The sequence below is a fragment of the Tachysurus vachellii genome, chromosome 2 (genome assembly GCF_030014155.1).
Source record: "Tachysurus vachellii isolate PV-2020 chromosome 2, HZAU_Pvac_v1, whole genome shotgun sequence".
Taxonomy (NCBI): Eukaryota; Metazoa; Chordata; class Actinopteri; order Siluriformes; family Bagridae; genus Tachysurus; species Tachysurus vachellii.
The window spans coordinates 28,933,493-28,945,711 of record NC_083461.1 but is presented as its reverse complement, the minus strand read 5'-3'; the positions used below and the strand labels follow the sequence as shown (position 1 = coordinate 28,945,711).

The 12,219-nt window shown below is 43.7% G+C and overlaps 1 protein-coding gene across 2 annotated transcripts in view; it reads right to left on the bottom strand.

Annotated features, from left to right (window-relative positions):
* The window catches only part of tmem131l (transmembrane 131 like), a 31,481-nt gene that overhangs the window by 667 nt on the left and 18,595 nt on the right, over positions 1-12,219 (bottom strand). The window contains exons 9-33 of one of the 2 annotated variants that reach the window (XM_060864187.1): positions 9,393-9,549; positions 8,981-9,036; positions 7,578-7,683; positions 7,138-7,240; positions 6,391-6,535; positions 6,056-6,226; positions 5,913-5,982; positions 5,645-5,765; positions 5,407-5,476; positions 5,203-5,312; positions 5,010-5,079; positions 4,688-4,806; positions 4,445-4,587; positions 4,159-4,351; positions 3,645-3,830; positions 3,411-3,551; positions 2,524-3,046; positions 2,186-2,316; positions 1,858-2,015; positions 1,577-1,741; positions 1,059-1,137; positions 866-951; positions 626-770; positions 275-351; positions 28-149 (exon numbers count right to left, since the gene is read on the bottom strand). In XM_060864187.1, coding sequence (XP_060720170.1) covers positions 28-149; positions 275-351; positions 626-770; positions 866-951; positions 1,059-1,137; positions 1,577-1,741; positions 1,858-2,015; positions 2,186-2,316; positions 2,524-3,046; positions 3,411-3,551; positions 3,645-3,830; positions 4,159-4,351; positions 4,445-4,587; positions 4,688-4,806; positions 5,010-5,079; positions 5,203-5,312; positions 5,407-5,476; positions 5,645-5,765; positions 5,913-5,982; positions 6,056-6,226; positions 6,391-6,535; positions 7,138-7,240; positions 7,578-7,683; positions 8,981-9,036; positions 9,393-9,549 — 3,447 coding nt within the window. Of the gene's footprint in view, positions 1-27; positions 150-274; positions 355-625; positions 771-865; positions 952-1,058; positions 1,138-1,576; positions 1,742-1,857; positions 2,016-2,185; positions 2,317-2,523; positions 3,047-3,410; positions 3,552-3,644; positions 3,831-4,158; positions 4,352-4,444; positions 4,588-4,687; positions 4,807-5,009; positions 5,080-5,202; positions 5,313-5,406; positions 5,477-5,644; positions 5,766-5,912; positions 5,983-6,055; positions 6,227-6,390; positions 6,536-7,137; positions 7,241-7,577; positions 7,684-8,980; positions 9,037-9,392; positions 9,550-12,219 lie in introns of both variants that reach the window. The other variant, XM_060864186.1, reaches the window with a different exon arrangement.

Below are 12,219 nucleotides of genomic sequence, written 5' to 3'. Positions count from 1 at the left end.
GAAATGCGGAATATTCTGGAAGCTCACCTTGCTGCCTACACAGGTAGTCATGTCCCAAGAGGAAGTGACCTCTTGTGGTGTTTCCTCACTCCAGTTGGCCTGTGTTTGAGTTTCCCGGCACAGGAAACCGTTTTGGTAATTTCCGTTTCCTTAGATGGACAAAACAAAGCATTATGAAATATATTGTTATTATTCTAACAGGAAGATAGATGTGTGATGGAGAGAGAGAGAGAGAAAGAGAGAGTGAGAGAAAGAGAGAGAGAGAGACTTTTACCTGATAACATGTAGTTATTTGGGGGGCAATAAGAATACGGGTTGCTACACTGACTGGCTGCATTATTCCACAAGAAACTTCTAGAAAAAGCAGATAATTGCATAAGATCAACACACACAATTTATCCATCCCATCAGGATCCATCTATTAAACTAGCATTCGTCCAACCATCCATCCAGATATATCCATCTAACTATCATCCATATATCCACCCAACATATATCACTTTATTAATCATTCAATACACATCTATTTATTACTCTCTGCATATCTATCCATCTACTCAGGTGTGTCTTTATACCTATTTATGTATCCATTCATCAAACAATGTGTGGTGTGTGTGTACTGTACCCATTAAAGGAGTTGGACCTGGTGTTGGAGCTGGAGCTCTGGTTGTAGGTGCTGCGTGGTTCTGGCATGTTGTACCTGAACCCATTGGTCAGAGGAACAGAAGGAGCAGACCATGTCTCCTCGGGCACATACGCACCGCCCGAGTCTAAGGACACGACACCAATCCATATTTGTTTAAGACTTCTAAGTGAAGTTTACAAATCAGTATTAAACATCATGTTGTGGGCGATCGGTGCTTACCTGAGCTTCTGTCCACACCTGCAGCCATGTTGGCGAAGCTCGAAGACAGAGCAGGAGTTTCAGGGTTCACGTGCAGATTGTTCATGCTGTAAAACACACATCTATATTAAATAAAAAATGTAAAATATATGCCGTAATGAATAGAGTGTAGTGTGTGAGCAGAAGATGGCATTTTGATGGGGCACACTTTTACCTCTGAGTTTTAAAGGTGCATTTCACCGGTGGATAACCATCACGCTCAGTCATGTACATGTTGTACTGCACAGGATCTCCTGAAATGAACACAGGTACAGAAATGTGAAGAGGCAAACACAAAGAGAAGAATAAATCGTGCAACGTAACAGATTTACCAAAAAAAAAAAAAGAATCTGAAAAGTCATTTCTTAATAATGAACTAAACCTGATGTTACAGATGAGTGTGTATGTGATAGCTGTAATATGGACTGCTTTTATACTTACATAGTACGTATAAAATTGTTAATATAGCAACGACTTTGCTTTCGGGAAATGTGAGAAAAATAATAATAGATATAAATGACCTACAGCAAGTCTGTGTGTGTGTGTGTGTGTGTGTGAGAAAGTGTGTGTGTGTGAGTGAGTGAGTGTTATGTACAGAGTCGAGTATATAGACTTATGTTTGCTATAAATGTATATCAAGGTTGTGTCACTGTCACTGTCTTTTGCGTGTGTGTGTGTGTGTGTGTGTCTCACTCTGTCGTGCTCTGCTGGGATCTTTCTCTCCCTCCACGCTGCTCCAGCTGCCCCATGATCCCCTGCTTGCCCTGACGCTGCCTGAAGAGCTGCCAGAATCCGAGCCCGACTCCCACTGAAGCCGACGTTCTGGGGCCTTCCGACGGGGTCTGGCAAAACACACGCCTGAACACACACACACAGTCGCTAACTGCAGCTGCTCATAAACAACGGAAAGATGTTTGACGTGACAGAAAGCAATATACATTGACTGCATGATGCTGAATAAAGAGTTTCCTCACCGTTTTGTTTAATGGGACTCTCCACTGTTGCTGCTGCTTTGGGGATGTCCAGCTTCACGCTAGACAAGTGGTTACGAGTTCTAGCTATGTTACGAGATTCTCTGTATTCGGGTTCCCTCTCGATCCCCATCATCATCGTAGCTCCGCTCTCTGGGAGCCTGAAGGTTAATCAGAGAAATAATTAACTATTTTAAACCAAGCATGAAACTTGCATTTTGTTCGCTAATTGAACACTAAATTAAAGGAATCGATACTGTGCTGGTATTTCTGATCGATGCGTATTGGTGTAGAAACGAGGACACCTACAGGATACAATGTGTCTACTCACCCTGGTATGGTATCGACAGGCTTCCTGCGGTTCTTTCCTGAGTTTTTCTTCGTTTTGGTGTTGGAGGTGGACGCCGTAAGCTCAAAGTCCTTGTCCACCCTCTTCTTCTGACAGCTGTCGCTCTCTGTCGGCTATAAAACACAAGAGGATCGGGAACGCGTACTTTTGCCGTGATAAAGTTTGTGTCTACGTATATGCAAAAGTGTATTAAACTGAGAATCTTGAGTCTGAGTCTGTTTTATTTAAATACCTGTTAAATTAGGTATAAAGTGTGTGTTTTCAGTGGAGCTTTATAAGCTTTTATACAGTTTTGAGATGCAGAGGATTTAACAGCATACCTCAGTGTTTATGTTTTCCCTTTTTTCCTCATCTTTCCTACGGCTGCACCTGATCTCCGCATGTCCATCTGCATGAGCCTGAGGCACGTGATTGGCTGTGATGCTTTCAGGAAATCCACAAAGCGTTTCCATGGGAAACATATCACCTGGCAACGTGTTTTCCTCCCTGACCTGTTCTTTCTTTTCCGGGTGGAGTACTGATTCTATTAAAGCGTCGTCGTTATTGTTATTATTACAGACTTCAGGGTCTGGGTCGAACGTCTGTTCCTCTATTTCTTCGTCCATCAGAGGGGTAGCATTAGCATTAGCAGCATTAGTGTTAGCTGAAGAGCTGCTCTTGTATCTATAAAGGAATGAAACTCTTGTTTGTTTCTTTTGAGGCTGGGAGGAGCCTCCGGAGCTCTTCCTGGTGGAGGTTTGGGAACGAGCCGTTCCGTTGGCTACGGCCGTGGACCCCCGCCCTTTCCCTTTATCGGAAGGGTGGCTCGTGTCGGAGTAACTTTTGCAGCTGCCTTTACCTTTACTGTAGGAGGAAATACACAAATTGCACACGTCAAAGATGAGAATCGTTCGAAAAATCTTCTTGTAATCAGAATTCCTTTTTTTAATGAGCAATGCAAAGGGGAAGAAAGATCTGGTCTTTTTATCTGGTAATTATTTAAAACATTTGAAAAATATTTGTCATTTCTTTGAACTTATTAAGTTAATTCTATTTATTTAAGTAAACAATCTTTCTTTCTTTTATTTGCTGTGTTTTTTAAGTTGTGTCGGTGTGTGAATGATTGGTTCTGTTACAAATACCCACAATGACACACAATGCGGTGTGTGAGGAATATTGTGGCATTTTAACAACTGTGTGTGTGTGTGTTAAAAGTGTTGAGTGTTACCTGGTGTTGCTGGGAGTGTTCTGGCTGCTGTTATCCCGGGGGTTGGAGTTATGGTTACTGCGAGGTGTTGGAGTGGAAAACTCTCTCAGGATGAACTGAGCCTGGTGGAAGGCCATGAGACACACTCCAGCTAAAGAGAAGCTAATCCCACATCACAGGAGGACAGAAACACATCATTACACACTTAGACATTGTTGAATTGTCTTGAAGGACGTGTATGTGCGAGTCCCCTACCAGGTGAAGACAAGTGTTACAACCCAGAACGATTCCTCCCAGCTGGGCCCGGGGACGACCTGAGCGCACAGCGGCAGCATGTGGTGCGGCAGAGTGACGTTCAGGGTGAAGGGGAAGGAAGAGCCACGCTCTGTTATTAACGTCAGATCTCTGATCACCCACGATGATGTGAAGTCTGGAGTGAACCTGGAATGAGAGAAAAAATATGATTCACAAACGAAAGATTCGCTAACGGTGAGAAGAAGATGGCTGGGTCATTTTTACATGTTCTGTAGACTATAATCTTACATCATCTTTGTGTTTTATTGTTACGCAAAGTAATGCAGGTTATATGACCATTATATGAACATTTATTTATTCTTATACAACAATGTTAACTAGTTAGTATCTAACCAGAAGTCTAAGAAATTCTGCCATGTTAGCAATTAGCTCCATAAATTAAACACAACTCCGCACGACGACGAATATATCGCTTTGCAAAATCGTGTGTAAACGTAATCGTGTGTAAACGTACGCAATGGTGAGCTCGGATGAGGAGTTGTAGTCGATGTAGAAGGACCGGCACTGCAGCACCTCGAAGCCGAAGCCCTGGCATTTATAGCCATTAATGTTCATGGACATGACGGTGAGAGGAAGCTCTCCTGCGTTCTCCACTTTAAAACTCTTCTGGATGGCAAACAGAGGCTTGCTGAGGTGATCGCGCAAACCTGAGAGACACATCGGGGACAAGAAGGCAGGTTCGATCACACCGGGTGCTAACAGAGTTAAAAAGCAGATCCAAGTGTGAGATTCGGTCTCACCATCTCTGCACTCCATCAGGGTAGACTGAGGAACATTAAAGCGCAGCGATGCCCCGGGACCGGGCAGTTTTCCCCCCACACGCAGGAGCTCCTTCGCACCAAATCCTTTCACCAAGATGAGGTCAAAGACTGTCAAGTTATTCCTAAAAAAAAATATAAAGAGAAAAGGAGTTGCTTATATGCAGTTATTATGCAGAATAATATAAAGATTCTGTTGTTGCACCTACAAAGTATTGGACATACCTGATGAGAAGAATTGAAGTGACAGGTTTGTGTTCAGTAGGCGTGTACGCTACAGACATGCTCCTCGTCTCCCACGGCTGTAAGACGATCCTCCGCACGCTGCTGCTTCGGTGAACCTCCTGAGATCGCACACAGCAGCAGATTTCACTAATAATACAAATTTCATTGACTAGCCATCGTTCCTGGATCTCTAAAGAGGAGTCTGATGATGATAAACTGGAGTCTATATGCTTTCCTTACTTATTAGTACCAATACACAAGGCTTAAATCTGACCTTTTAACTTTCATGCTAATGATAGATGAAAGAAAAGAAAACCGTTACCTTCTGATCACACGGCAGCAGGGAAAACTCCACCGTAGTGATGTTCACCGAGAGAGGACTGATGTTAAACCTGGAAAATATATGTTTATTAGAAAAAAATAAATAAAATCCAGACCCAGAACAAACAATATAGAAACGTTTAGTCAAATCTAGCTTCAATGTAATGATGTTTGATTTGTGTGTGATTGTGTACCACTTGGTGAGCAGATCTAATGCTTCAAGGGGGGCTGGATACGAGGAAAGGGTTCGAATCTCCACCGAAACCACAGACGATGTTGGGTTTTTCAGGGTGAAGTTTTTAATCTAAGGAAACAAACAAAGATGAGACTTCTGCTGTAATTCCACAGTCTGCTTAAAAAGTAGGAAAGAAGGATGAGTCGTGTGTGTGTGTGTACACCTTGCTCTCGTTGACTGGTGTTGCGCCAAAATCTAGAGCATTAGCACGTTCTGTGGGAATTCTGGGCCATCTACAAACACACGCGAAAAAAAGAGGGTGAACAAAGTAGTGTGTGTGTGTAAGATTTCTATATACCGTACAACAAAGTTGTATGGCAATTTATAAAAATGGCTTACCTCAAAATGTGTGTGTATGTGTGTGTATGTGTGTGTGTGTGAGTGAGTTTGTGTGTGTATACCTGCAAGAGAGCTCTTTACCACGGTGCCAGCGGCTACACAGAGTCGACGCCAAACTGCTATCTGTCTTCCACAAGGAAGAAAAGGATTCTGAGAGGAGAGACTGCTGCCACTCCAAACGCCCTGTCACACCCACACAGTAAAGAGAGGTGATTCTGTGAGTGCACATACTCACACACACTCACACACACTTACAAACAGCACCCTATACACTCGTGTGTACACACTTTGTGCATTAAAATGACAGCAGATCCAACCATGGTCACTCACCGGTTCTGGAGAGGCGGAGCGGACAGAGCTGTTCACACTCACCACCGCCCTCAAACACCACCTCCCCCCTCTGTACAGAGAGACACACAAAGATCAGCAACACTACCGCAGATTACTCATAACATATAGCACTGAACACTGACCTTTGACCCTGCGTGGGAGGCGTGGACACGGAGCTCCAGCAAAATGCCCAGGCTAGTCCGAATTGTTACTACGGCAACCAGGTTGACAGGCAATGTTTTGTTGAGGAGGTGGAGTTTCATCAGCTTCCAGCATCCAGAGGCCACGCCCACTGACTTGCTGACGTTTACTATCTAAAGAGGAATAAATAGACAGGGATTTTATTTGAACGCTGAACTGCATTCCAGATTCTTGTTGATCAACAGACATTTAAAATATGCACTATTTAAAACCTGCAGATGAAAATGCAGGCAAAAGCAACAAACAAATGTCATAATGTTTAATAAGCTATAGTTACTTTAAAGAACCGAGGTGAAGGCTGGCTCAGGGACACTTTGGTGATGGTGAAGCTCAGACGGAGAGGGTTAGTGAGCCACAGTTCCACCTGATCTGCACTTCTCTGCTTCTGTACAAACTGAAACCAGCCAGCAGAGTCACTGAGCCTACAGAGAGAGAGAGAGAGAGAGAGAGAGAGAGAGAGAGAGGGAGGGAGGGAGGGAGATAGAAATAGAGAGAGAGAGAGAGAGAGAGAGAGAGACAGAGACAGAGAGAGAGACAGAGACAGAGAGAGAGAGAGATAGAAAGACAGAGAGAGAAAGACAGAAAAAGAGACAGAAAAAGAGAGAGAGAGAGAGAGAGAGAGAGAGAGACTTGAGCTTTAACTAGATTCAGGCAGTGACCTATAATTGTCGAAACAGGCAGACAATCACACAGACAGACAGACAGGAAGACAAAAAAGATGAATTAAAACACAGACAAAGTCATAAACATGGACCAAGAAACAGACAAACACTTGTGAAGAGAGAGTTACACAGACAGACAGCAGGACAGAAAGGCAGGCAGGAAATCAGACAAGGATTGAAGCTCTAAATAGGTAAGACAGACAGACAGACAGGCCAAGAGGAACAGACAGACGAAAATCACAGACAAACAGACAGATATGCAAGAGTCAGTCAGACAGGGAAAAACAAACGGGTTAACAGATAAGTCATACAAACAGACAGGTTGATAAATAGACATACAGACAGACAGACGTGTGTCTCACCTGTGTGTATGCTGTAGCCAGGGAAACATGTTCACACTGATGTTACCCAACATCTGCACACTGATCTGACTGGTACATTTTTTACTTTGAGGCGATAAAGATCCTGAAAACACACAAGTAAACAAAAAATAAACAATAACCAAACAACAGCACCCGGTCATGCTGAGTCAAATCCAGCCCGAGGTTTCACTTCACTCGAGCATGGCAGTGATCTGAAGAAGCAAAGTGCTGAAGCCGAAAATAAACCTCCAGTTACTCAGATGTACAAGTGTGACGACATACCGACAGGTTTAATTATTGCCGTATCGCTGTCACACCAGTAAAACTCCATCTATACGGCATTTAGAAATGTGACCAGACCGAGACCACCTCTGAGAGAAGGCTCCTCGTATTTCTTATTAATTGTCATGTTAAAACAAGAACGTTTGTGAAGAACTCACGTCTGCAGGACAGCGTGGCCACCTGAGTGAGGTTACTGGCCGACGCTTTCAACGGCGTGTGGCTGATTTCTACAGAGATGTCTGCCTTTGACAAGATCTGGATTTCCTGTAAAGATAAAACATATACCTGTTTAACATCCGCTAGTTTAATGATTTCAGTTCGGTTCTGTTTCAGATCAGAAACTACAGACTAACATTTACATAGACAAACACCCTTCTGATCCCAACAGATACATGTGAGTGAATGGTGGTGTGAGTGAACCATGTACACACAATGTGCTTAAAAATATATCAGGGTTCCCACTCTTTTTCAGAGATCATTTTCCAGGACTTTTCCAGGACATTTCAAATTTAGCAAAAAAAGACAAGGCTCACAGATTCACGGCCTAAAGTAATATGTTCTTCTCTCCAGAAGTCTTAAAAACAACGTACACTTTATGGCTATTACTTAACTATACTTTTAAAGACAATTTGTCATGTGAATGAAATTTCAACATTTATAAAATGAAAAGACCGCACATATTAATACCCTCTCCTTTCTCAGGCCAATGCCGCCATGCATGCTTTAGTTTGCTGTGCATTCCCCTTGCACATGATATTCAGATTAACAAGGTTAATATAACCTGCTTACCCGTCACCATTTGCTGAAAACATTCGAGCACTTAAACCATTCCTAGCACCTGAAACCGCCAACACAAGACAGCGTCATCCGTCACAGCGAGATTAAACAGCATAACAAAAAACCCGTCAAAACTCAGCGTCCCTGAACAGAGCGCTTTCTGTTACTAACGTTAATTGTTTCGAACCAGTTGTAAACTGTTCTTTAAATGATCAAGAACATTTAAAAATAATAATTTTCCAGGACAACAAGATTTTTTCCAGGACAATTTATGTTTTCTCTCATTTTCCATGTGTTTTCCAGGACTGGAACATTGGTCATTAATTTTCCAGGATTTCCAGGTTTTCCAGGACGCGTGGGAACCCTGTATATACTTTTACTTGTAGCAAGTCGATAATATACGCTAAGTTACGAATCCTAGCATTAGGAAATAAACCACTTTCCTCATTCGCATCCAAAGAATACTTTTTTATTATTTGATACATGGATATTTAAGCAACATCCATGGCTAAGAGACCAAGAATAACAAAACCGTCTGTGCTCTCAGGGTGGGAGGAGAGATCATCCAAATGTTGATAACGTAACACCAACTTATCAGAATAAATATAATAGAATATAATGTATAGGGATGCACCGATCCGATATTTCTGGATCGGTATCGACGCCGAGAAAAAGTGAAGAGAAAAAGTGGTATCGGTGCATCCCTAATAATATATTACTAACAAATATATTTAAACTACTTTGCCTTATTACTGAACCACGTCCTCTTTATTTGTACACGTACCTTGACAAAGAGCTGTTTTACCCCTGAGTTCAGCATGTAAACTCCTATTTTTGGATCTGAGGGTGGAAAAAAAAGCAAAACCAACATTAACTTCCTAACAAGATGAAAGCAAAGACACAAATAGCACCGCGACATGCCACACGAGGGCAGCACAGAGCTACACAGTGTCTGAGAACCTCGGGCGTGTCGGCAAAGGGCGATAACGTTTAAAAAATATATTTGTGATGAAAATAAAGCTACATCAGGTTGCAGTGCATTCTGGGAGAGCTGTTCTACTGTAAAGTGAAGTTACGTAGTGATACAGAAACTTATCAGCCAATACAAAGAAGGATAAGAGTTTTAACTAAAGAATAAATAGAAAGGGGAAGTGGTAAAGGGTGTGTTAAAGACACAGGGTTTTGGTGATACATACACGCAACGCCCTCTGGTGGAGGCAGGATGAGCAGCACCATGATGTTCTCCAGCACGTAGGGCTTGAGTTTATCCAGGTGAGCCGGCCTCTCACCTCTTTCAGACAGACTGATCTGTAGAGAGAGACGTCCTTCATCCTCTGCTCCAAAACAGGAACCCTGAGGGAAAGAAAAAGAAAAAGAGAGAGAGAGAGATTTATTATAAAAAATATATATATATACACATATCTGTAATTAAGACAAAGGGAGAAATAGACAAAAAAAAAGAAAAATAAAGAGATTGTCCGTCTGTGAGAAATACAAGTACTGTTTCTGTTACAAGTTATTTAACAAAGGAAAAAATAAATCTTTTTTTTTCTCTGGAGTAAAAACAGCTCCAAGTTTCCACTTGGGGGAGTCACATGAGTTCATAAAAGAACATGTGTTTCTGGGAATTTAAAAACCCTACATCTGCACTGCGTGCCTCATTTAGAGCTCTTCCTTTTAAAGAGAAAATGTTTAAATACATTTAGTCAAAACTCCAGAGAAGCAACAGCAGCTCCTGAAGAAATGAGACTCAGAGCACCCGACCGTATATAATGCGAGAAGGTGTGGAACAGGGTGATGATCCAAAATGGGTGAAGACAGATTAACACCAAGCAGAGACATTTATACATCATCTAACACTACGTCTGTGTACTGAGGTTAAACTACTGTAAATGATTAAAGGATCGTGACACATACGCGCACACACACACACACACACACAACACACACACACACACACACTCAGATTCTCCATCAAAAACACAATAAAAAGACTAATGTTCATCTACACACCAACACAGTCCAGCAAGCGTCAGCATTCAAAATCAAATCACATTCAAACTCCAACACTCTCCACCAAACACCAACACTCTCCACCAAACACCAACACTCTCCACCAAACACCAACACTCTCCACCAAACACCACCACTCTCCACCAAACACCACCACTCTCCACCAAACACCACCACTCTCCACCAAACACCACCACTCTCCACCAAACACCAACACTCTCCACCAAACACCAACACTCTCCACCAAACACCAACACTCTCCACCAAACACCAACACTCTCCACCAAACACCAACACTCTCCACCAAACACCAACACTCTCCACCAAACACCAACACTCTCCACCAAACACCAACACTCTCCACCAAACACCAACACTCATCACCAACACTCGCCACCAAACACCAACACCCGCCACCAAACACCAACACTCGCCACCAAACACCAACACTCGCCATCCAACACCAACACTCGCCATCCAACACCAACACTCTCACCACCAAACACCAACACTCTCACCACCAAACACCAACACTCACCACCAAACACCAACACTCACCACCAAACACCAACACTCACCACCAAACACCAACACACTCACCACCAAACACCAACACTCACCACCAAACACCAACACTCACCACCAAACACCAACACTCACCACCAAACACCAACACTCTCACCACCAAACGACAACACTCTCACCACCAAACACCAACACTCACGATCCAACACCAACACTCGCCATCCATCACCAACACTCTCACCAAACACCAACACTCTCACCACCAAACACCAACACTCTCAACAAACACCAACACTCTCACCAAACACCAACACTCTCACCACCAAACACCAACACTCACCACCAAACACCAACACTCACCACCAAACACCAACACTCACCACCAAACACCAACACTCGCCATCCAACACCAACACTCGCCATCCAACACCAACACTCACCACCAAACACCAACACTCACGATCCAACACCAACACTCGCCATCCAACACCAACACTCGCCAACCAAACACCAACACTCTCACCACCAAACACCAACACTCTCACCACCAAACACCAACACTCTCACCAAACACCAACACTCTCACCAAACACCAACACTCACGATCCAACACCAACACTCGCCAACCAAACACCAACACTCTCACCACCAAACACCAACACTCTCACCACCAAACACCAACACTCTCACCACCAAACACCAACTCTCTCACCAAACACCAACACTCTCACCAAACACCAACACTCTCACCAAACACCAACACTCTCACCAAACACCAACACTTGCCATCCAACACCAACACTCTCACCAAAACACCAACACTCGCCATCCAACACCAACACTCGCCATCCAACACCAACACTCGCCACCAAACACCAACACTCTCCACCAAACACCAACACTCTCCACCAAACACCAACACTCGCCAACCAACACCAACATCTCCATCCAAACACCAACACTCGCATCCACCAACACCAACACTCGCATCCACCAAACCAACACACTCGCCATCCAACACCAACACTCGCCACCAACACCAACACTCCATCCAACACACCAACACCTCCCACAACACCAACACTCTCACCAAAACACCAACACTCGCCATCCAACACCAACACTCGCCATCCAACACCAACACTCGCCATCCAACACCAACACTCACCAAACACCAACACTCTCACCACCAAACACCAACACTCTCACCACCAAACACCAACACTCTCACCACCAAACACCAACACTCTCACCACCAAACACCAACACTCGCCATCCAACACCAACACTCGCCATCCAAAACCAACACTCGCCATCCAACACCAACACTCGCCATCCAACACTCGCCATCCAACACCAACACTCGCCATCCAACACCAACACTCGCCATCCAACACCAACACTCGCCATCCAACACCAACACTCGCCATCCAACACCAACACTCTCACCAAAACACCAACACTCGCCATCCAACACCAACACTC